At 39.1% G+C, this 26,918-nt stretch overlaps 1 protein-coding gene across 1 annotated transcript in view; it reads right to left on the bottom strand.

Annotated features, from left to right (window-relative positions):
* Positions 1 to 1,695: 1,695 nt before the first annotated feature.
* Positions 1,696 to 26,918, bottom strand: part of LOC115210383 (host cell factor 1-like) — a 56,381-nt gene continuing 31,158 nt past the window's right edge. Inside the window, 12 exon segments of the mRNA XM_029778955.2 lie at positions 1,696 to 1,984; positions 5,727 to 5,814; positions 7,201 to 7,504; positions 7,652 to 7,840; positions 9,170 to 9,319; positions 11,366 to 11,595; positions 17,516 to 18,619; positions 19,761 to 19,892; positions 23,274 to 23,532; positions 24,276 to 24,422; positions 24,678 to 24,862; positions 26,256 to 26,436. Of these exon segments, the coding sequence (XP_029634815.2) occupies positions 1,921 to 1,984; positions 5,727 to 5,814; positions 7,201 to 7,504; positions 7,652 to 7,840; positions 9,170 to 9,319; positions 11,366 to 11,595; positions 17,516 to 18,619; positions 19,761 to 19,892; positions 23,274 to 23,532; positions 24,276 to 24,422; positions 24,678 to 24,862; positions 26,256 to 26,436 (3,033 nt within the window). The 3' untranslated portion in view covers positions 1,696 to 1,920.

Here is a 26,918-nt window from a genome sequence, read left to right as displayed (position 1 = left end):
CACTGCCCTAACACCAACAACAATAATAATGATAATCCTTTCATCTACAAGCACAAGGCCTGAAATGATGGCACAGTAGGGGTCAAGTTGATTACATTGACCCCCAGTGCTCAACTGGGACTTAATTCGTTGACCCCCAAAGTCAACAGACATCCTAGAAACAAATATGAGAAAGGAATTGATTTTTTGTTTTTTTATATTTAAGAGAAAACATTAAGACAAATAAATAAAATGAAGTGCAAGCAGGTTTTTTTTTTTTGTTGAGAGTTTTACACTGTGGAGATGAGAGAGAGAGAGAGAGAGAGAGAGAGAGAGAGATGTAAATTATGGAAGGATGTAACATGGCATTGCAAGAAGAGGTTGAAGAAGGCAAGTCGACTAGCGAAAAATGGTTTATGAGAAGAGACATCTTGGCTGGTTTCGCATAATCATATGTATGAATAAGGGGGGGGGGAGAGAGAGAGAGGTGTATGCATTGTATGAATGTATGAAATACAAAAATGTTCTAAGTACAATTTTTATTCCATCTCCAGAAATCTTTTAAGGTGATATTATTATGAAATACTTTTCTTTTAAGAAACGGTAAAAATGTAAGTTTGTAGAGTAATGGATGTAATTATAGTCAATTAACTAGTCCAATGGTCCAACATAGTTGATTCCAAGAAAAGGGGGAAAATGGAAATGGTGTTGGGCAAATATACAATTACAAGGGTATGTAGGTCTCCCGCCTTTTCCCACCCTAAAAGGGCCAGTATATTCATAGGGGTTAGTATTTTTTCATCATTTCTGTTCTATACAGAAAGTTTTATTGTATGTCTCTAGTTAAAGTGGTTGATCAAGAGGAAGAAGTGTAATAGTTTCAAAGAAATAAAACAGTTTTAGAGAAGGAATTGACATTTCAGTTGTTGAAATTGCATGTCATTCACCCACTACCCAACAAAAGAACGGAAAAGAAAAAAAATACAACTATATACAATTAGGAGGGACACCCCTCCAGTTTTTCAAAGAAAAATAATTTCTTTTTTAAATTGGCAAATAAAAATTGAATATATAACAATTATATATGATTATATATATATATATACACATACACACACACACATATATATACATACATATATATATGTATACATACATATATATATACATACACATATATACACATACATACATATACACATACATATACATACATACACATACATATATATACACATATATACACATACATATACATACACATACATATACATACATACATATATATATACATGTATATACATACATATATGTATGTATACACATATATATATTTGTACACACACACACCACATATATATATATAATTCAAATAGTTACTTGCTAAAAAAAATAAATAAAAAAAAAAGGATCTGAATGTCTGAAAAGTGATAAAATATACAGAGAGAGAAAAAGGTGAGGGAGAAGAACTTAACATGCTTATGAGGTGGACAAAACTGTTGAACTTAGGTGAGATTCCTTCAAAGCCAAAAGTAAAAATTAGCGGCGATTTTCACCCTAACCCCCCTCCCCCGCCATTGTTTCAAAGATTGCATCGGTATTTTTTTTTAAAAGACATGAAAATACAGACGACAGATATGAGATGAATGAATGATGACGATGATTATGGCGATGACAATGATGATGATGATAATGGTGACAGTGGTGGTGTTGATGATAATACAGATGACGAAGAGATTGCAGAAGAGGAAGAGGGCTGCTGGAAGAGGATCTGCTTTTTTTTGTTTTTTTTTTTGTCTGTAGTTGTAATTATGGATTGGTTTGAGCTACAGATGTAGAGTCTTGTAGCAGACAGTCCTGTCCAATAGTTTTTGGATCAACATTCCAGGACCAGATTTCTTCTGATAAGTAAAAAAGCTGCTAATCAGGCAGAGGCTGAGTTTACAGCTTATCATGTTCATCTTCATTTTTCAGTTTCTTCACATTCGGAGGGGATGCAGCTTTACTGCAAGACAAAACACACAGACACGAGTATAAATACATGTAATACATCAGTGTTAAGAGATAAAAGAATTAGGAGCAGGTCTCTTCATTACAAAGTCACAAATATACATTGAAATAACCATGTGTAAAGCATCTTTCGAGTGTTGGGCCCCACGAGGCCGAGCCCTTTGACAATATGCTGTGCTTGAGTAGAAGACCCATCAAGCCAAGTGAAATTGTAGTCGTGGCAGATATTTGGGTCACACAACTGGAACCTGTGCTGGTGGCATGTAAAAAGCACCCATTGCACTCTCAGAGTGGTTGGTGTTAAGAAGGGCATCCAGCCGTAGAAACCATGCCAAATCAGACTGGACTCAATTTACCATCCCTGGTCAAACCACCCAACCCATGCCAGCATGGACAATGGACTTTAAATGATGATGATGTATTTACAGGGCAAATAGTCAGAAATAGTTTTTATTATTAATAATGCTAAGAGATTTTTGCATAGAATATATAAACTGTTAAAACATTTAATAAAACAAGGGTACAGGATATGGTAAATTGGTTACAACTTTTAATCGCTGTTTGGGTGGGAGACTTGAAATTTTAAATAAATATGGGGTAGTATCTAGTCTTCAACTTTGGAAATATTCGTAAAGATTTGGATTTTTCATGATTCAAATTATTTACTTATTACAACACCAATATTGTTTGAGACAATTGAGGAAGAAATAATTATGTACTACGTCATCTATAGTTAAAATAATCATTTAATTTCTGGAAGTGATGAACCATGTGCTTTGAAGAAATATGTACGTGTTAATACTTTGTAGTTATATTATCTTTTAAAGAGTTTTAATTTAGCTTTCATCATAACAAAGTTTTATAATAATAGTTAATTACAAAGTATACTTTTATTAGTTCCTATTTAACAAATTTAATGTTTCTATTAGTTACTGGAAAGTTAACATAATCATCATCATCGTCGTTTAACGTCTGCTTTCCATACTGGCATGGGTTGGACGGTTTGACTGAGGACTGGCGAGCCAGAAGGCTGCACCAGGCTCAATCTGATCTGGCAAGGTTTCTATAGCTGGATGCCCTTCCTAACGCCAACCACTCCGAGAGCGTAGTGGGTGCTTGTACGTGCCACCGGCACGAGGACCAGTCAGGCTGTACTGGTGACGGCCATGCTCAATTGGTGTTTTTTTTTATGTGCCACCTGCATAGGAGTCAGCACTAGCAACAATCTTGCACGAAAGTTGTTTTTCACATGCCACCGGTACAAGTGCCAGTAAAGTAATGCTGGTAACAATTGCGCTTTTTATGTGCCACCAGCACAGGAGCCAATCAGCGGCCCTGGCAACGATCACGCTCGGATGGTGCTTTTAACGTACTACTGGCACGGGTGCCAGTCAGGTGGTACTGTCATATTAAGAGTATGTAGTGTTTCTATTATTAACTTTTGAATTATGAAATAATGAGTTTCACCCATAATTATTATATTATTCATTAAATTCAATCGTGTTTTTGTTTTGGAGAGAATTGAAATAAAGCTCTCAATTTCTGTTATTAACCCTTTCGTTACTATATTTCTGACCAAAATACACCCCTCATGAGTTTCAATTAAATTCTAAAATAATCATGAATTTAGGCTTGTTTCATTAAATAACTGTAACTTTTTTACTTATCAACATTTTAATGTGATATTTGGAACATAATTAAAGAAAGGGTTCTTAATCAATTCTATTGCATAACTTTTGTCTCAAAGTGACTTTAATTACAGGTAAATCCAGGTAAATTGAGCAAAAGGTAAAAATATTAAAATTTTGTTTAAACATCACCATAGAAAATGAATCATCAGCTAATATTCAAATGGGTATGCAACAAAATTTTGATAAAGAAGAATTGTGCACATCACTATATCATCAGTTGAATTTAATGCACAACAGGTGTACCATAAAGGTGGAATAAAGTGAAATACTGGAATCCACCGTAAGTTTGACCGAACTAAGGAAATCGGTCAAAAAATAATATATGGCCCTGGTTATGGCATGGAAGTGATAAATTCCAGACCACATCGTTCCCTAGGCCATGCTGACTAACATTATCTTCCCTGTATAAAAACTAAATCCATGCAGTACCCAGTATTTGCTTCACAAATTTTCCGAAATTTGAACCCCCATTTTGTGTTTGTTTACATTTTGTTTTCGCATTGATCGCTTCAAACAATAACTTCCAGACCACATCATACCCTAAGCCATGCTGACTAACTTTAGTTTCCCTGTATAAAAACTAAATCCACAACAGTACCCAGTATTTGTTTCACAAATTTTCCAATTCAGAATCAATGCTTGATAACATGAAACTCCTATCCATTTTCAAAGTTGAAGAAAAATCGATGCCGAAAAAAATCTCCCAAAATTCAGGGAATTAAAATTACACATCGATCGTTGTACAAAACTGTAGATGAACTGTTTACGAAGTATAATCACATATTTTCACGAATGTACTAAAGAGATTTGCTCTGATATTCTCATTTAAATAGGAATAGGTAAATTCGGGCGGTTTGGTCACATTAACCAAAATTTTTTTCGGGCAGCTTTGGGCGGTTTGGTAACGAAAGGGTTAAAGTAGAAACTATGGAAGACTGGTGGGATTATTATTTGCATGAACTTAAAGATTGGTCGCTATTTAGTATATAATTTAGTTGTTGTAGGTTTACTATTAATATTGATACAGATGTACATAGATTTATTTTTTTCTTGTTGTTTAATTTTAAAGTTTGTGTTTAATCCTGTCTATATTTGATTGAATATTGTACATACGGGTAAATGTGTTTGAGAGTTGTGTATTTTGTTTGCTGGTATGTTTGTTCCCAAACAGCACTTCTTTTAGTGCTGTTGACACCACTGGATTGAATGGTACTGCCCGGGTGTCGAAACCATAATGATATCCGTGGGGCAGCTGATGATGGAAATAGGTTGGCTTATTGGTATGGTTGTTTTTGTATATGTGGAATAGTGTTGTAACATATCCTTTTGATATGTTTATACACACGCACATACATGATGTCTCAATGCATATTTGTGATGTAAAAATCTAAATATTTCTTCACTGATCACATTTCTGCACCTTCTCAGGACATGAGATATGGTATATCAGATGTGTTAAACTAGCTGAGGTGTACCAAGAGTAAGACTAGATGTGGTACAATAGTTGCAGTGCACCGGGTGTGGTATACTAAGTAAGGTACACTAAGTGTACCTTAAGGCGGCAAGCTGGCAGAAATGTAAGCACGTCGGGCGAAATGCGTAGCCGTATTTCATCTGCTGTTACGTTCTGAGTTCAATTTCTGTTGAAGTTGACTTTGCCTTTCATCCTTTCGGGGTTGATTAAATAAGTACCAGTTATGCACTGGGGTCGATATAATCGACAATCTGTTTCTCCTGTGTTTAGTCCCTTGTGGGTAGTAAAGAAATAGGTACACTAAGTGTGGTACATTTTATATCATACACTTGGCGAGGTACTACAAATGTACACTGGATAAGTTACAGGAGATGTGAAACATTAACTGGAGTCCACAGAATGTGGTACCCCAAATAGAGTACATTTAATGTATGACACTTGATGTGAGAGACAAATGAAGGCCGTGTCTGTCTGCAAAGCATCGTGTTGCTATCATTAGACATTAGTAATTTCACAATCCTGACTTAGTTTAGAAGAGAAGAAAATAAGAGTGAAATAGTAAAAATAATTACATGTCTCCAGCTGCTAGAGGTCGTTTTATTGTCACTTTGTTGGCAGCAGCGGCAGCAGCAGCAGCAGCACCAGGACTTTGACCAGCATCTGCAGAAAAATTACAAAAACAAAAAAACAACCAGCATTAGTCTCTTTTCGCCAATTATCACAATAGAACAAAGAAATAAAAGAAAATGTAAGTAAACAATATTGAATGAAGTAAAAGTGTTACTATAATATTAAATGAGGCAGCGAGCTGGCAGAAACGTTCGTGCGCCGGGCGAAATGCTTAGCGGTATTTCGTCTGCTGTTATGTTCTGAGTTCAAATTCTGCCGAGGTCGACTTTGCCTTTCATCCTTTCGGGGTCGATTAAATAAGTACCAGTTACACACTGGGGTTGATATAATCGACAATCTGTTTGCCTGTCCTTGTTTGTCCCCTCTATGTTTAGCCCCTTGTGGGCAATAAAGAAATATATAATATTAAATGAGAAAATATTTTGTAATCTAATTTTCTCATCTGACTAAAGTGCTAAGAATTTCATAGGAAAAAAACCCCTTCAAAACTTGAGAAGCTACTGAAGATCAAAGAATGCTCAGTCCCCTTTCACAGTTCACAAAACAAGTCGACAAAAACTTAGAATTATTTTAGAACTATTCAATCACTATCTCTCTTTCACAACCATCTTTTAAAATAAGCATTAGACAACTGAGGTCTGTAAACTATGTATTAGAGACACCAGAGAAATAGACAGAGAATGAAGCTACTTTTATAATAACTGTTTTTATGTCAATCATCATCGTTTAACACTCGCTTTCCATGCTAGCAAACCAGATGGCTGCACCAGGCTCCAGTCTTGATCTGGCAGAGTTTCTACAGCTGGATGCCCTTCCTTATGCCAACCACCCCATGAGTGCAGTGGATGCTTTTACGTACCACCGGCACGGGGGCCAGTCAGGCAGTACTGGCAACGACCTCGCTCAAATCTTTTTACACATGCCAACGGCACAGGTGCCAGTAAGGTGATGCTGGTAACGATCCCGCTCGAATAGTGCCTCTTACATGACACTGGCATGGAAGCCAGTTAGCCGCTCTGGCAACAATCATGCTCGGATGGTGCTCTTAGCACCCTACGAGCATGGGGCACAAGTGCCAGTAAGGCGAAGCTGATAACGATCACACTCGAATGGTGCTCTTTTATGTGCCACTGGTACAAACTGAATACTCTTTAGAAGAATACATATTTACTTTTACAAAGAAAAACTGACAGTGGCTTTGAAATTTGGCTTGTTTGCCCCTGTGTATGTGTGTGTGTGTGTATACACAAACACAATTTTTTTTCTTCTCAATTTTTGCCTATCATATGCATTCACAAAGCCTTGGTTGGCCCTATGCTATAGCAGAAGACAATTCAATTGTCTTTTCCAAATGCAAGCCCTGCCTCCCACCTCACAAATCAATAGAAACACAACTGAACTCATTTCCGTACTGACCTTGTAGCCACCTGACCTGGGTAGCTGGACCATAACCTTTCTCATTTCTGGCAGCAATTCGGAATATAATGGCAGGTTTGGTAGTGTAGTCAATATGAGCAGAAGCCAGGCTGGCTGTGGTAACAACACATGAGGGACTTGGACCACAATAGACTCGAACAAAGGCCAGCTGAGCTGGTGATCCAGGTTTCTGGTCAACTTGGGTAGCTGCCGCATTTCTCACAGCAAGATACACAGAATATTCAGTAATTTTGCCAGCTGTGTTCTGTGGTGGTTCCCAGGACAGATGGGCACCTTCGGAACTCTGAAATAAAGAATTTGAAAACACCAAAATAATATTTCACTTGACCTGATTGATCAGACCTTAATATACATCATTAAAGGTTTAAAAATATGTTGTATTATGTCCTCAGAATGAGGGGCGTTTGAATAGAGAGCAGTTTGCACATACCTTACTTATTTTAATAGCCGATGGTGCTCCAGGGAATCCAGGTAGACAAGTTTTGAAAGCAGATACTTCACTGAAAGGACCTCGTCCACAAGCATTTATTCCAGCAACACGGAATTTATAAGCAGTACCAGGCAACAGCTCTTGTCGCTTTAATACACTGTGGTCAGGTATACTAACAACATCGATATCCTATAAAGAAATCACAAGTAATTCATATCAAGTGATATTAATAACCAATTTTATACAATGCTTACAATATATTGTCTTGACCCAGAAACATGCATGTCTCTAGATGCAGGCCTAGCTGTTGGGGGTGCTTGCCTCCCCTTTGCAAATATAAGGACACAGGAAATGTGTGAAGGCCGACAGGAAGCGTTGATGCTTCCTAGGGCTAAATAGCAGTGGTGTAATTCCCTTTACGGGACTGTCACGTTATGTTGACAGTATACAACCACTATATCACCCCGCCACCGCTCATGTCTCTCTGAGATATTTAGAAATTTAATATTTCTAATTTCTGAGATATTTCCTATAAAAAAAAATCATCATTAAAGACAAAAATCAGTGCTATTTGTATCAATACAAGATTAAATTTATATAAAGAAGCCCCCACCCCACCCATATTTATCATTGACCACCTCCCAGCCTTTATCACTAAATCCAAAAAGCACCCACTACACTCTCGGAGTGGTTCGCATTAGGAAGGGCATCCAGCTATAGAAACTTTGCCAGATCAGATTGGAGCCTGATGCAGCCTGTGGTTTACCAGTCCTCAGCCAAACCGTCCAACCCATGTGTTCCTGGATTCTCAGAACTTTCAAGTCGAGAGATATCCACACCATCATCTTCTCCACTTCTGACTGACCCCACCTTGAATACTGTTGTTCACTGTGGTCTCCCCACACAAAACAAAGTATCATGAAAACTGAAGTACCTCGAAGGTCACAAAAAAGATAGATGGCATGATAGGCCTTGACGATTGGGGTCGACTAAAAAAGTTCAAGCTTTATTCTCTCCAACGCCACTGTGAGCACTAAATCATCTGCATGATGTGGGAAATATTCCATCATAATTGCCCAAATGATGTTGGCATCACTTTTAAGATACACCCAAGACTTGAGCCCTATGCTATCCACCCACAACATAAATCATACTCGTATCACATAACAATATGGCACAATTATTTCACCACAATTGGCCCCGCTCTCTTTAACATTACACCAAAACACATTAAAACAGAAACAGACCCCATAAAGTTCAAGAAGTCTTTGGACAAATTCCTTCAAAGAATCCTGGCTAAATCTCCTACACCCAGATATGTCTCCATAAACAATAACCCTCTCTTCTCCTCGAGTGGGCCATGTTGTCCGATTCCTGATTTGAATGACTTTGCCAGGTGGCGCTATTAAGTTAGACATGGCCTGGGCCAATATTGGACAAAAATCTATTAAAGTATCAAAGTAAAGTGCGTGCATATATATATAAACCTGCAATGATCAGATTAAGATGCATACTTACATCTCCATTGCCCTGGTTAGATTCTGATGGTAGGTGACAATGAGAGACAAGACATGTTGTTCCTTTGATGATTCCAACATCATACCATTGGTTAGCTTCTTTTTTTACAACCACTCCAGCAGGCTTCACAGCTGACTCAGATTTTATACCCTACAAAGCATAGAAAAGTAAATGTTAACACGATGATGATGATGTTAGATAGTATAAGCAACAATTTGAAATGTTACAGTAATTAGACTAATTAAACCAAGTCCGCATAGATGGTGGTGCACTAGCATTTAATGATTCTGCCAAGAAAGAGGCTTAGAAATGCTATTAGAAAAAACTGCAGAAAGTGGAGAATGAATGGAAGGAGGAGAGTGTGCCAAATGTGGACCCAACTGAGGGACCAGCTACCCAATTAGACAAAGCAATTAAGGATATGAAGACAGAGAAAGCCCCTGGCCCTTCAGGAATCACTGCTGAGATGCTTAAAATATCTGGCTGTGTAGGTTATGGTCTAGTCACCTGTATAGTTAACCAGGTGATACATGAAGGAGTCATACCCAATGACTGGTGTAGCAGCACCATAGTCAACTGCTACAAAGGTAAAGGTGATAACTTAGAAATAATTACAGAGGTATCAAGTTGTTGGATCAGGTGATGAAAGTTACCTGATCCAACTAATTAGGGAGAGAGTCTAGTTGAGATGCAGTTTGGTTTTGTGCCAGGGAGAAGCATCACTGATGCTATATTTCTGGTAAGGAAGCTGCAGGAGAAATACTGAGCCAAAGATAAACCTCTGTACTTGGCTTTTGTTGATTTGGAGAAAGCCTTTGACAGGGGTCACCCAATCCCATATCTGGTGGTCAATGTGGAAACTAAGGATAGACGAGTGGTTGGTGAGAGCTGCACAAGGAAGCTGTCAGTAAGGTGAGGATTGGCAACAATTAAAGTGAAGAATTCAGGGTACATGTAGGGGCTCAAGGATGGGTCCTCAGCCCCCCTCCCCTCTTGTTCATCATAGTCCTCCAGGCAAAAACAGAAGAATTCAAGACAAAGTTTAGGGTGTTTTGTGTGTGGCATATGCACAGGGGCAATAAACACCAAAGATGTGCAGAAGAAAGATTCCATCACATGATAGGGGAAAAAACAAGAAGTAGTTGACAGCTTCCATTACCTAGGTGACCAAGTCAGTCGCAGGGATAGATGCTCTGAAAGTGTGGCTGCTAGAATAAGAATAGACTGGGCAAAGTTCAGAGAGCTCCTACCTCTGATGGTAGCAAAGGGCCTCTTGCTCAGAGTGAGAGGTAGATTGTATGATGCATGTATGCGAACAGCCGTGTTACACAGCAGTGAAACATGGGCTGTGACTGCTGAGGACATGCTTAGGCTTGAAAGAAATGGAGCTAGTATGATCTGCTGAATGTGTAATGTCAGTGTGCATACACAACAGATTGTTAAGTGCCCTGAGAGAAAAGTTGGACATAAGAAGCATCAAATGAGGGGTGCAAAAGAGACGACTGCACTGTGTGATCATGTGATGCTTGTGGACAAGGACAGCTGTGTAAACATGCAAATCTTCAACTGTGGAGGGAACTTGTAGTACAGGTAGACCCAGGAAGGCACAGAACAAGGTGAAGCATGATCTTCGAACTTTGGGCCTCACAGAGGCAATGATTAGTGACCGATACCTTTGGTGATATGATGTGCTTGAGAGGACCTGTCAAGCCAAGTGGCTGAGCTCTTTTTGAGTGTTGGACTCCACGGAGGCAAGGAGCGAGACCTTGGGCATTATGTTGTGCTTGAGAAGAAGACCCATCAAGCCAAGTAAAATTGCTGTCACACAAACGGCACCCATTATTTCCTCGGAGTGGTTGCCAACTGTGGTTGAACTCTCCACCACATGCCAGCATAGACAATGGACACTAAATGATGATGATGATAGATAAAATAATTTTAAAAGCGGAAAGAAATTAATGGACAAGCAGGTGCTCTAGTGTAATAGATAAGGGGGGATGGGGTAGCATTCCTGGCTGTCGATAGACGCAGTCCCACCAGGGGGAGCCTATTACTACTTTCTATGTCACAGTGATGTCTATAATGGCTAACCATCATGAATAATGATTGATGCCAACATTGGTGGCTGAGTGGAAATAAACAGACTTTAAAATAAAAAACAAAACAAAACAACAGTTTATGAAGAAATTCTCTAACTTGTTTTGAATCTGTGGCATCGGCAGAATTTGGCAGTCCATTGGTAGTAGCTGTTGCTGCTACTGGTGTTACAACTGCCACTGGTGTTGTGGATGTAGGTAGAGGCTGTGGACCGGTTGCAGGTATTGGAGCAGCAGAACTTGTCTCTTGCTTCACTATTGTGGTGGCTGATGCTGCTGCAGCACTTGCAGCAGTCGTTACAGCAGCTGTAGCAAGGGTTGCTAATGGATCTACAGAAAAAGACAGAAAAATGTTCAGTTAATCCTTTCATCAGTGCACATGCAAAAAATATGTGGAGATGGACAAGAAACAATAAACCATATTGTCTGTGGCCGCCCAGTCCTGGCTAAGAAGGAATAACAACAGAAAAAACATGGTATAGGCATACGCCATAAAAGGTAGCACAAAATGAGAAAGCAACCAAATCATGGGATATTCCAATGCACACAGATAGAGAAAGTAAGAGCAATAAGCCAGATATAGTTGTCAGAGTTCATGAAGAAAAAGTGCTTTCTAATTGATGAATCAAGACCAGCAGATGACAACGTTTCTGTAAAAGAAATGGAGAAACTCTCAAAATATAAAGACCTGGAAATAGAGGTAACCCAAATACGAAGTCTAAAAACAAAAACAACTCCCAATCATAATGATAAAAAAATATTCAGACAAATACATAGCAAAAACACCAGGACTTACAAATATATATAACATACAGAAAATTGCACCACTTGGCATTGCACACATCCTACGCAAAACACTTTCAATACAGTAACAATAAGAGCATCACAACAAACCACAGCACATATCCAAGGAACACAGAGCTGCACTTGGTAGTGAAGTGAAAGCACACTATAAAAATAAAACTACTGAATAATAATAATAATAATAATAATATTGCCGCTGTTAGAATTAACAATATAATACCTACAGAAAATGTGATATACCCACAAACATTTAAGAAACTAGATGCTTGGGGGTGTTGTGAAAATGTCAGATCAAGAAATGAACTGATCAAAAGATGAATTATTTGAAAGACCAATTTTTCCGAAGTTGATTAGTTTGAAACGCCATCTCACTATATATAAACGGCAAAATGTTTGTCTGTGTGTGTGTCCTTTATACAAATCCACAATTTTTCAGTTAGAAGGCTCACACTTTCTATGGTCATTCAAAACCGTCCAAGGGTGGTCGTGCACATCTTTACATTTCCCCAGTCACACCCGCAAAGCCATAAAAAAAAAAAAAAAAAACGATAAACTGACCCCTTATGTTTCAAGTAACAAAAGTCTTTAATACAAGGGACGTAACTCACTTCAGCAGTTTAATCTAAAGATATTAAACCATAGCAAGGGAAATAACTCTTTAAAACTCTGTGTTTCCCTTCCTTTGTTATGTATCACACCAAATGTGCAAGCTTTTTTGATTTGAGAAATGCAGGGAATAATTAACAAGTTAGACCAAGTGAATGACAAGAGAGAGGGAGTTTCATGAAAGACCAAATATGCTTGACTAGCACTGGACCCGACAACGCCGGGTCATAGTGCTAGTAATAAGATAAAACAGTATCTTCATTTTGTGAACAATGAAACCTTTGATGCTGAAATACATCCCAACTGAAAAAGTTTATATGTTTATGATGTTTAGTGAGAACTTTATGAAGTGTTATACCTCTAACCAAGATTAATCTATAGACGAAAGCAGTATGCCGTTCAAGGGAAGGTTAGGATGGGTTCAGTATACGCCTAAAAAGCAAAGTTTGCAGTGAAGTATTTTGTTTTTTGTGTGTGTGTGAAGCAAACACTTATGCTGGCAAAGGAACAGAGTTTGATTCAGAATATAGTGAATATCCCATGAGTTGTCGAGTTGTGTTGTCTCTGACAAAGCCCCTTTACTTGGTAAAGGGTACTGTGTTATGGTGGATAACTTTTACACTAGTCCGCAATTAGTTGATACTCTGGTTAGTCACTACACTGGTATTTATGAAACTGTTTGAATAGAAAGGAAGTGTCTGAATGGCTGAAAAGGGCAAAATTGGAAAAAACCGAGAATGTTGCAGCATTTCAGAGAGGTAAGGTAATGACTCTTCGTTGGAAGGACAAGAAGGATGTTGCAATGGTTTCAACTATTCACAACCTGCTATGAAGGATGTTGAGACAAAACAAGGACCTGTGAAGAAACCAGAGACCTCTGGAAATATGCTGTGACTGAGAAGACCTGGTAAATAAAGTGAGATCACAGCTGTAACCTACACCAGTGTTGCATAACCAGCCAACTCAAAAAGTACCCTTGGATTGTAGGGTGACATGCCATGATTGAGGAAACCTATTGAGTCAAGTACATCATAATCAAATCAAATCACAATTAAATGGAAATTGTAGTTGTGGTCCCCGTGCTGGTGGTACGTAAAAACAATCATCCAAACGTGGTCCATGCCAGCCCCCTTTCCCCCCGATTGGCTTCTGTGCTGGTGATACGTAAAATGCACCATCCGAATGTGGCTGATTCCAGTACTGCCTTGATTGGATCCCGTGCCAGTGGCACGTAAAAAGTACCATCCGATCATGGTTGATGCCAGCCCCCTGTGGCATCCGCATAGGCATCAAGCAGAAAGGATAAACCATTTTTATAAACAAATTTACATCAATAATGGAAGCCAAAATATTTACATTGTTTCCTGTTGTTACGTCTGTGGCAGAATGAGTTTAGAAAATAATGCATACCTTGATAAGCCTACTATAATTTAGAGAATAGCAGAGGAAGCAGTGGGGGTTAAGATAAAAGAAGACCTTATGTAGCATGTAGTTTTCAACTATTTAGAATTAAATCCCCAGGGAGTTGTCAACTGTATTCCAGGTGATGGTGATAAATCAATTCAAGTCAGACAATCTGCTAGACTCTCAATGTACTGGAACCATATGTCTAGCTTTATCAACATAAAAGGGTATGTTGCAGAGTTGCTGGTAAGTGAATGACTGATGGTGAAGGGGTGGTCACTAGAAGAAAGACGGATAGGGGTGGCCAACACTTATTTAGATTGTTAAATAGAGGGGAATACAATGAAAAACCAAAAGAGATAAGTAATATAAGCTTTAGGGGTGGGAATTAGAATTGAGGAATGCGAGAAGGAGATTAACCCCTTTTCAGATAAATTTAAAAAAATTTTTTTATAGTATTTTTAATGCTGATCGGGCAGTGTGGGTTATGGTCTTGTCACCTGCATCTTAAATCAGGTTGTTCATGAAGGAATCACACCCAATGACTGGTGTAGCAGCACCATAGTCGACTGCTACAAAGGTAAAGGTGATGCTTTAGATAGAAATAACTGTAGGGGTATCAAATTATTGGATCAGGTGATGAAAGTTACAGAGAGGGTCATAGCCCAACTAATTAAGGAGAGAGTTAGCCTAGATAAGATGCAGTTTGGTTTTGTATGAAGCAGAAGCACCACTGATGCTATATTTCTGGCAAGGCAACTGCAACAGAAATATCTAGCCAAAGATAAACCTCTGTACCTGGCTTTTGTTGACTTGGAGAAAGCCTTTGACAGTCCCCCTGATCCCTTATCTGGTGGTCAATGCGGAAACTGGGGATGGAGGAGTGGTTGGTAAGAGCTGTACAAGCCCTTTACAGCAATGCTGTCAGTAAGGTGAGGGTTGGCAATGTGTATAGTGAAGAATTTCAAGTAGGAGTAGGGGTTCACCAACAATCAGTCCTCAGCCCCATCTTATTCATCATAGTCCTCCAGGCAATAACAGAGTAATTCAAGACAGGCTGCCCCTGGGAGCTCCTCTATTCTGGTGATCTTGCTCTAATAGTTGAGTCACTGCCAGAACTAGAATCAAAGGGCTTTAGGGTTAACCTAGCAAAGTCCAAAGTCTTAGTAGATGGCCCTACTTGATCTGTAGAAAAAACATGGGTAGAAAATCCCATACAATGTATCCGATGTAAGATATGGACACATAAGAGGTGCAGTAATATCAAAGGAAGGTTGACTGGGAAAATAGTTTTTGTGTGTGGCAAATGCTCAGGGGCAATAAACACTGAAGATATACAGAAAACAGATTCCATCCCATGCCAGAGGGTGAAACTGGAAGTACTTATTAGCTTCTGCTACCTAGGTGACCAAGTCTTAAGTAAGGGTAGTTGCTCTGAGAGTGTAGTGGCTAGAATAAGAATAGCCAGGGCAAAGTTCAGGGAGCTTCTACCTCTGCTGGCAACTAAGAGCCTCTCACTCAGGATGAAAGGTAGACTATATGATGCATGTGTGTGAACTGCCATGCTACATGGCAGTGAAACATGGGCCATGGCTGCTGAGGACATGCGTAGGCTTGAAAGAAATGAAGGTAGTATGATCTGCTGAATGTGTAATGTCAGTGTGCATACACGACAGAGTGTGAGCACCCTGAGAGAAAAGTTGGGCATAAGAAGCATAAAATGTGGTATGCAAGAGAGACGGCTGCACTTGTATGGTCATGTGTTATGTATGGATGAGGACAGCTGCATGAGGAAGTGCCACTCCTTAAATGTGGAAGGAACCTGTGTAAAAGACAGACCCAGGAAGATATGGGATGAGGTGGTGGGCCTTCGAATATTGGGCCTCACAGAGGCAATAACAGGAGATCAAAATCTTTAGAGATATGCAATGATTGAGAAGACCTGGCAACTAAAGTGAGATTGGAGCCAGGCATATCCAGCCTTGTTAAGAGTACCCTTGATGCGTGTGGTGATATGATATGCTTGAGAAGACCTGTTGAATAAAATAAAACCAATATCGTAGCTGTGACCAGTACACACTAAGTGGCTCCTATGTGCATGGCCTGTAAAAAGCACCATCCGGATGTGGCTGACGCCAGTACCCATTGACTGGCCCCTGTGCAGTGGCACGTAAAAAGCACTATCCGAAAGTAATCGATGCTAGGCCTGCTGGACTGGCTCCTGTGCCAGTGACACGTAAAAAGCACCCACTACACTCTTGGAGTGGTTGGCGTTAGGAAGGGCATCCTGCTGTAGAAATATTGCCAGATAAGATTGGAGCCTGGTGCGGCCACTGGTTCTCCAAGCCTCAGTCAACTGCATGCCAGCATGGAAAACGGACATTAACTCTTTTGTTACCAACCCGGCTGAAACCAGCTTTGACTCTGTAGTACAAATGTCTTGTTTTCATAAGTTTTGAATTAAAATCTTCCACCAAACCTTAGTCACAATTTATGTTCCTAACATTAGCTGAATGATAACTAAGTTATTTTCCTAAATTCTTTACTACATTTAAAGTAATTGAAAGAAACACAGAGCACCTCATAAATAGAGCAATGAAAGGGTTAAATGATGATGATAACGTCTATAACCAGGTGTAAAAACAAGAAAGATTCCCACAACCCAAATATATATGTGCAGGTATAGCTGTGTGGTTAAGCAGCTCATTTTCTAACCATATGGTTTTTATGGTTTGAGGTTCAGTCCCACTGTGTGACACCAGGAGCAAGTGCCTTCAAAGCCTTTTAAGTGGATTTGGTAGACAAAAACCAAAAGATCAGTTTTTGTGTCTGTTGACATTGTGTGACAGTCTAAGTGAGCATCATCATCACATACATACAAGCGATGTTCTTCATTTCCAGTCTTCTGCAAAAATATGTTTGGTTAAATCAAATTCAGTGACAGGCATCTGTTGCTAGTGGAGTGCTAAGAGTACCATACAAGTGAGATCATTGCCAGAGCAACAAGCTGGCCTTTGTGCTGATGGCACGTTAAGCACACCATTTGAGTGTGATCATTACCGCGTCGCCTTACTAGCACTTGTGCTGGTGGCACGTGAAACATTCGAGTGAGGTCGTCGCCAGTGCCGCTGGACTGGCTCCTGTGCAGGTGGCACGTAAAAAGCACCATTTGGGCGTGGTCATTGCCAGTACCACTAAACTGGTTCTCGTGCTGATGGCACGTAAAAGCACCCACAACACTCTCGGAGTGGTTGGCATTAGGAAGGGCATCCAGCTGTAGAAACTCTGCCAGATCAGATTGGAGTCTGGTTCACCAGACCTCAGTCAAATCGTCCAACCCATGCTAGCATGGAAAGTGGACGTTAAATGATGATGATATGATGATGATTTCTCATACACACATTTAACTTTGGAAAGCAAATAGAAAGAAGCTTACCTGCTGGGTCAGATGTGGAGGAATGTGACACTGCAGTTGTTGCAGGTGCAACTGTCATTCTAACACTAGCTGCACCAGCTGCTGCCTTCACTAAGTCTCCATTCACAGAACTGTTTGGGGCTGCTGATGTATCCATTGGTTCACCAGTACCAGCTTCTTTTTCCAGCTTCACTAAATCATCCATAACTTTATTTTTAACCTGGTTCCCATCTTTGATGTCTGCTTCTGTTTTCAGCTTGGTACCACTGCCAGCAGTTTGAATGTCAGGTTTTGTCTCGACACCTTTCACAGCACCTTCACCTTCCACAGACTCCTTCTTCACTGAAGCCGATTCATTTTGAGATTCACTCTTCACACTAGCGGCCTCCTTAGGAGAATTTGCTTTAGTTACTTCAAACATAATTTTAGTTAAGGTGGGGTCAGTGGTAGCCGTAGTGGTCGTCACAGGAAGACCTGCTACCACGCGCTCGGTTACTTTCACAGTTTTAAACGTTGTACTGTCCATGGTGATGGCCGATGTGGTAGAAACTGTAGGAATAGTTATCTTTGTAGTTTGGTCATTTGCCGAGGTGATAGCAGCACTTGGTAAGACTGTTATTATGCTACCAGTAGTTCCAGTCTGGGTACTCTGCACACCAGCGGTCACTGGTCGACAATGGGCTTTTGTGATTGCACTTGTGCTCACAGCTGTTGTAGTGGTAGTGGAAACGTTTAGCTTTTCAACAGGACTAGGAGACGGTGGTACAGTAACTTTAGCTGATGTCACTGGTGTTGTAGGTGTGACACTAACTACCTGGGTCACTGCCGAACTGGGATTAACCAACGACGAAGCATTTTGAGGAGAAGGAAGAATGGAGATGCGGACTGGAGTAGCAGAAGACTGTGTAGTACTGCCAGTGAGGGAGGTGAGGGCCTTGACCGATGGAGTCACAGAAAGTTGTACACTTGTGGTTGCTGGCAACTGAGCCGTTGGATTTGGAGCTGGTTGAGCTACTATGGAGATGGTTGGTGTAGGATTTGAGACTGTTGGAAGGATAGATGTACCTGCTTTACTGGTGGCAGCTGTCATTACATTACCAAGAGTGGATGTTGCCATGGACTGAGCTGAAAGAGGGAACAGGAGAGACAAGATTTTGAAAAGGATACAGAAAAAGAGAATTCAAAGTTTAAAAATAATAAAGCTAATTAGAAATGATTTACCCAACCCATGCTAGCATGGAAAACGGACGTTAAACAATGATGATGATGATGCTAGCATAGAAAACGAATGTTAAACAATGATGATGATGATGATACTAGCATGGAAAACGGACGTTAAACGATGATGATGATGATGATGCTAGCATAGAAACGGACTTTAAACGATGATGATGATGCTAGCATGGAACACGGACGTTAAACGGTGATGATGATGATGATGCTAGCATGGAAAACGGACGTTAAACGATGATGATGATGCTAGCATGGAAAACGGACGTTAAACGATGATGATGATGATGCTCTTATAATTCTGTTGAAACATGTTACCTTTGTTTCCATTAATTTTGAAAGTAACGAAGAATTCAGTAAATTAACGTTGTTACTAATTAAAGCTGATGTTTGAAACATAAATTAACATCAAATTTTTCAGGAAGGTTTTAATTTACACCTCTTTAAAACAGGGTATGTGTAGTGTGAAACTAGAGGTGGTCTCAGGTGAGTCGTATCATCATCATCATCATCGTTTAACGTCCGCTTTCCGTGCTAGCATGGGTTGGACAGTTCAATCTGGGTCTGGGAAGCCAGGAAGCTGCACCAGGCTCCAGTCTGATCTGGCAGTGTTTCTACAGCTGGATGCCCTTCCTAACACCAACCACTCCGTGAGAGTAGTGAGTGCTTTTTATGTGCCAGGGGAGGCTGGCAATGGCCACGATCGGTCGGTGCTTTTTACGTGCCACCTCCATGGAAGCCAGTCAAGGTGGTGCCGGCATTGGCCATGTACGGATGGTGCATTTTACGTGTCACCGTTACAGGTGCCAGGGGAGGCTGGAAACATACGTGTAAAAATAGTTTATTAGATAATAATAATAAAAACGTTTTCAAATTTTAGCACAAGGCTAGCAATTCTTTATGGGAAGGGGCAGCTGATTACATCTACACCTAATACTTTATTTATTGACTCAAAACAAAGGAAGGCAAAGTTGACCTCGAAGGGATTTGAACTCAGAACATAAAAAATAAATGGTGAGAATCTAGAAATGGTTACCTGAAGTGGTAAGAATAGTTACGACAGGCTTTGAAGCTGATGTTCCTCCTGCTGATACAATCTGGGCAGTTGATCCTCCAGAAGCAAGCGAAGATGCTAACTGAGATGCTGTCAAAGTGATTGGTTTACTTCCTATAAAACAAACAAATATATATACATATATATATATGGTCACTATTACTATGACCAACAGTCACTGCTACTACTGCTATTTTGGCCACTGGTCATTTCCCCAACTTTATTCAACACATAAGGCAGCTATTATGCTTCCTCCCCACAAAAAAACCACCATGTGGATTCTATTGAGACTAGTAAGAAACAATTATGAACTTTTTTATTACACTTAACTTTTTAAAATATTTTTGATAAGGTTCGTTTTACCAAGAACCGAAACATGTAAAATTTCTAAGAAAATTAAAATTTATCTTATATAGTGGCATTTTCAAACTTCTTTTTTATAAATATATATATATATATATATATATATATATATATATATATACACACATACATATATATACATACATACAAAAGAGGTGGGGGGTGTTTCCATACAGGTAAAATATAGGGAAATGTGTTGTTGAAAATGCACCTAAATTTCAAAAACTCATAATTGTTTAAAATACATTTATCCTTAAAATACATTTATACATTTACATATATACCAAACTAGTTTGAAACAATATTTTTTGTTTATCAATGGTAAAAGTTTAAAATTATGAATTAGAAAAACATCTTTAAAAGTTTCAATGTTGACAAATTAACATGTTCAAAACAAATTTAGCATTATGAATTAGGAGGACACGTGCAAGTTCTAATGTTCATAGCAGTCAATAATATTAAAACTGTATATCAATTTGTTTGAATGTACAAAGTTCATTAATTTTAGTGGAGGTCGACAAGTAATACTCAGTTAAGAGGGAAAAAAACAAGGAAGAAATGAAAACAGCAAAAAAAGAATTTGGTTTACAGTTTCTCTGATCCTCTTTCCGTAAGAGCTTTCGCTTGTAGTGGTATGTTTTGGGATCAGATGCATTTACAATTTTTTCCACGAGTGGGTCTGATTTTTAATTTGGTAAAATACTCTCTCAACGCAGAAAAATATAATTAATTTAGCCACAAGCACCATGTCTTCTCCAATAAGAGCAGCACGCTCTTAATCATATGACTTTCTACATATTATTGAAGTGATGGTAGCATCACATCCTTGTAAATGTGAATAAATTTACAATAAATGAACTGACGAAGATTGTAAGGATTGTTACGCAAATAACAAAATCTCAGCATTTTCTTACCCAATTACATTTTAAATGTTTTTGAGTGTTTCTGCTTGTTGTGTTCTTCCAATCATTTCTTTTCACTTATCTTTCAAACACCTACATCATAGGTGTATAATGCGTGACAGTCTGGGATAGGGGTGTAACCAGTCCACTTATGCGTGCCTCTTCTTCACTGGACACTAAACTCTGCTTGTGAAGACCAGTTGAGGCAAGTGAAATCGAAGTCGAAATCAAACTTGGTGGCTGGCATCCGTTGCTAGTGGAGTGCTAAGAGTACCATACGAGTGAGATGGTTGCAGAGCAACAAGGTAGCCTTTGTGCTGATGGCATGTGGCTGGCATCCGTTGCTAGTGGAGTGCTAAGAGTACCATACGAGTGAGATGGTTGCCAGAGCAACAAGGTAGCCTTTGTGCTGATGGCATGTTTAAGCACACCATTCAAGTGTGATTGTTATTGCGTCGCCTTACTAGCACTTGTGCTGGTGGCATGTAAAACATTCGAGCGAGGTCGTCGCCAGTGCCACTGGACTGGCTCCTGTGCAGGTGGCACATTAAAAGCACCATTTGGGCGTAGCCATTGCCAGTACCACCAAACTGGCTCTCGTGCCGGTGGCACGTAAAAGCACCCACTACACTCTCCAAGTAGTTGGCATTGGGAAGGGCATCCAGCTGTAGAAACTCTGCCAGATCAGATCGGAGTCTGGTTCGCCAGACCTCAGTCAAATCGTCCAACCCATGCTCGCATGGAAAGCGGACGTTAAATGATGATGATACTCACTCGGATTTAACAAATATGTGTAGGAAGACGGAGACAGAAAGAGATACACATCTATCATTTATAAGCCTCTCTCGTCAGAATTCAAAACAGGGTGCTTGGTTTTCTTCCCTAGCTATTTTCTGCAACTCCAGCAGTCCCATTCATATTTTCTTTCCATTCTAGAATATATAGCAAGTGTACCTGTCATTTTATCTGAACTTTCAAGGCGTATATTTTATAATCATGATGTCCATTGTTGAGTTAGGCAGTGTTAACTTTAACAAATTTCATTTACCGTAACCTTGAGGCAACGAAGCCTCAGGAGTTAAACAGAGGGGATGGAAAACACGTTGGCAGCCCTTCAGCTCTGGCGCACACAATGACTGGATATTTTTTGTCCTTCAGTTGCTCATAAATGTACAATACCCAGTAGAATACTCAGCAACATAAACTATTATAGTATAAGTAGGCAGATTGCTGAAATAGAACACTTAAAGTGTAAAGAGACAAAGACCTGTTTTACAATATACAAGCACATACACATATACACATATGTGTATGTACATGTATCTATGCATCCCTCTCTTTCTCTCTCTATATATATATATCCAAATCTCAGTCAAACCGTCCAACCCATGCCAGCATAGAAAACGGATGTTAATCAATGTTGATAATGATAATACATATATATACATATATAAACATCATCATCGTTTAACGTCTGTTTTCCATGCTAGCAAAGGTTGGACGATTCAACCGGGGTCTGGGAAAGCAGGAGGCTGCACCAGGCTCCAGTTTGATCTGGCAGTGTTTCTACAGCTGGATGCCTTTCCTAACGCCAACCACTCTGTGAGTGTAGTGGGTGCTTTTTACGTGCCACCGGCACAGGTGCCAGAGGAGCCTGGCAACGACCACAATCGGTTGGTGCTTTTTACGTGCCACCGGCATGGAAGCCAGTCAAGGCGGTGCTGGCATTGGCCATGTTCGGAAGGTGCTTTTTACGTGCCACCGGCACAGGTATCACAACTACAATTTCCATTTGATATTTATTTTTATGTTGATGTACTAGACTCAATAGGTCTCCTGAAGCACAGCAGGTCATGTGCCAACATGTCCAAATTAAATCACCAGCCAAGCAGACATGTGTAAATATATAAAGAAGTTACAAAAGAGATTTAAAGGCTGAGCGTAATAAATGATATGCACAAAACAACTCATGAGCCACTTCTCAAACTTTCTGCCAATTATAAATAATTTGATACATTTATCCATTTAGTTTCATTTAATTTTGAAATTGCTTTGTACACCACTTGTCTTCATCTTTTGTTTTTTTCGTAAACTCTCCTTATTAAAATGGTGTTTGGAATATAAACATGGAATTTGTATGCTGGGAGGAACTAGGGGCAGTTTTGAGTAGATTGCTATCAAAAAGGTTGTGGCCCTTCCCATAAGCGAATGGCAAACAAATATTACTCACCTACAACTCCTCCGGCCCCGCTGCCAGGCTGAGGGCTAACTACAATGAACTGAGTGTTTCCTCCACCACTCAACTTGGGCACAGAAGTGATAATCTTAGTTGGGGTACCAAAACTACCAGCTTGGCCTTTAGGAGCAGCAATAACAATTGTCTTTGTGCCCGGAGTTGTACTGGTTAAGGCTCCACCAGATTTAGCCATCGATATCAGAGATGTTGGTATGGTCTTGATGATAGTGTTGACAGATTTTGATGTTGAAGTCTACAGGAAAAGAAATATTTAAGTCAATGCACTATTTTGGACAGCAATATAATATGATCAATAACTGATCAATACAATGATATAATCAATAATAACAATATGATCACTAACTAATTAATACACAGTAATATATTGATACTAGATGTACCTGCCACAACCTGCTGGGTCGCAATATCATGCCAAGGTGAAAATGTCGATGCAAAGTGGAAAAGGACAAAAATACTATTTTGAACTCCATGCAATAAAATTCTTAAATAATACTGTTCCCCTGCGTTTGGTGAGATAACATAAACACGACCATGTGTTTCCTCTTTGAAAAAGTTCAAATGGCATTCAACTTTTTCCCCCTCACTTTCTTCTTTGCCATTCTTTATTACTACTATTCCAAGTGAAATACATGGGTACTTTCAGTATAAAGTAATGTTTTTGCAAAGTTATCACTGATGCACAAAAGAAAGAATTATGCTGTCTCTTATAAAACCATCCTTTCCTGAATATGTGCTGCTGAGACTGGAGTATGTCTAACATGCCTGTGTGTTTTTTTTTATAACATCAGATATAGTAATTGGTTCACCTTAACCTAAATGTGAAGTACTGACCCCAAACACTTGGGTGTTTGATGTGAGAACTTTAAGATTTAATGCAATAGAGGTTTAAACTACCTAAACCATTTGTTAAACAGAATTCCAAAATTAGAAACCTTTGAAAGTATATGAATGAAAAATAGAAATAAAATTGTTGACCTGTGGTTGGACACTGCTAATGCCAAGGATTGTAGATGGAGTAGCGCCAGGATTGCTGCTTGTTATTATAGTCGTTGGTTTACCACTTCCAGCTTGAGTGGTCACTAGTTTTACAATAGTGGCTCCTTGAGGTAATGGAGTTTTTGTCTGAAATGAGGTGAGGGAGAGAAAAAGAGAATCGAATTAACTTCTAAACTGATAAAAGAAACACACTCAATGTAAATGTAGATAAATATGAGGTTTGCTCACAGAGGACACACAATTAAAATTTACCAAAGTTACAAAATTACCTCGATGGTTTAGACATTAACAAATTGATGAAACTATCTTTTCCATAATTCACTCATACTAAAACACAAAAAGACAACTATAAAGGGAATATAAAAATGAAAATCCAATTACTGTAGCAACAGTCATTCCTTGCGTGGTCTTTACAAGTGTCACAATCTGGGGTTGACTCGATGCTGTTCCGGTTTTATGGACTGTTATTATTTGTTTTGTACCAGCACCAATGCCAGCTCCGGCTTTTAATACTGTAGCACCAGGAGTAGCTACTCGCACTGTTTGGGTGCCAGGGATGAGTTGCCCTATAACAGCAAAAACATGGATAACACTTTGAAACCTGCATTACAACAGAAGAGTCTATAAACTTTCAATAATAAATTCCCACAAGGAGGACAAGCACACACTTTTCAAGAAGACATTATAACAGAGATGCTCAATATTTAACCCTTTCATTACCGTATTTATTTTGAGATGCTATGTGTTTCATTCAATTAATTTTAAATATAACAAAGAATTTAGTAAAAGAACTTAGTTATCATTAAGCTAGTGTTAAGAACATAAATTGTGACTAAGGTTTGGTGGAAGATTTTAATTCAACACTTATGGAAGACATTTGTACTACAGAGCCAGAGGTGGTTTTGGCCGAGTTGGTACCAAAAGGGTTAAAGTGGTTCCATTTTGAAATTACTTTTACTTTTGTTTTTTAAATTTTGCACCCATAATGATTACACTTGATAGTAAGAAGTGCTAGGAGTAAAGAGCAGTTAATATTTGGATTTACACCAACATTTGTCAGTAAAACAATGCCTGTCTTCCTGATGAGTGGGAAACAAAAAATTCAATAATGGTGCCATGAAAATCTATAAAGATAAAAGACCATCTGAAAAGGATTCACTCTGATTTTTAAAAGAATCAGCAACAATGAAAGTCTTTGTTCTTTGGAGCATCGAAAGAAAAGGTTATGAAGCGGCCAATAAAGTTACCAATGGAGATTAAGCAGGGTTGAAGGCACCACTCTTAATATAAGCAAGTAAAAATCATTTACAATTGATGGCGACATAAATGAGCTATAAGAGATGTAAGTGAAACAAAGAAAGGCTTGGTCTATTTTAAATCTTTAAATGCAAGGATAGTGAGTCAATGGACTGATGAAATGGTCATTGTTGTCGAGAAGATTAGGATCAGAGCTTAAACATTGTAAGTTTTCTAGCCAACTTAATGAATCAACATTTTATAATTTAAATATTCTCGTGCTCTATGTGAGGCATAATAGCCAAATCTTAAAGGGAAATGAATTTTTGTTCGCTAATTATCCTACAGCTGATGCAGCAGGGGAGACAATTTTGCAATGCCAAAAGGATTATTTGAAAGACTTAAATGTTGCTCGTGAGATTAAGACAGTGGTTATAGTTTTAATTTTATTTTAGAAATTTATGTGAGAGTTGATGATATAAGAATTTTACCAACCCCTACTCTAAGCAGTCACAAAATTGATTAGAAATGGGAACCAAGTATCCCTCAATTCACATCATATAATTTTAAACAGAGAAAGGTTACACTAGATAATATAGTTCTAGATACACTTGACCAGAAAAATAAATAAAACTATGTTGACATTAGGGGTGCCTTTGATCCTAGCCCTGCTGGATCAAGGCCAAGCTGGAGCTAACACCACACACAGACAGAAGCACTTACCAGCGATCTGTTTTCCTTGGACATTAGCCATTTTCATTCCAGAGGTCACAATAGATGGAGTAACAACTTTAATACCAGAGACAGGAGTAGTGGTTGTACTAGTTGTACCAGGAATCTTCTGGGTGGCTGCAGCAGCAGCTGCTAGGGCAGCTATACCGGTCATTTGACCTCCAGCAGTAGTCTGAAAAGGAATGATCGAGTGGAAACCTTCAGAATGGACGTTTTACAAAATTTACAACTTCACCAACAAAAGACAAAATGATGGTTTCAGATTTTAGTTTTTGGAGAAAAGAAGAGAGTCACTGATGACAATGATGATGGATACCCCAAAAGGAGTAAAGAGTTTAACAGTGTTTATATCTAACATGGAAAAATGGAAGTTGATGTCATCTGTGAGGAACTGAACAGAAAGAAATGAAATGCCAAATGACAAAACAGTTCTTTGCGTTTTACCATCTCAAACAACAGGAAAGTTATAGAACTTGTTGAGTTATGAAAATGGTTATAAGAAACATGATATATGACTGGCATCCGTGCTAGCGGGGTGCAAAGAGCATCATATGAGGGTGATCGTTGACAGAGTGGCTAACCGGCTTCCGTGCCAGTGGTACATAAAAGGGCAACATTCGAGTGTGATCGTTACCAGCATCACCTTACTGGCAC

The sequence above is a fragment of the Octopus sinensis genome, linkage group LG4 (assembly GCF_006345805.1).
Source record: "Octopus sinensis linkage group LG4, ASM634580v1, whole genome shotgun sequence".
NCBI classification, from domain to species: Eukaryota; Metazoa; Mollusca; class Cephalopoda; order Octopoda; family Octopodidae; genus Octopus; species Octopus sinensis.
This window is presented reverse-complemented; position numbering and strand designations above follow the sequence as displayed.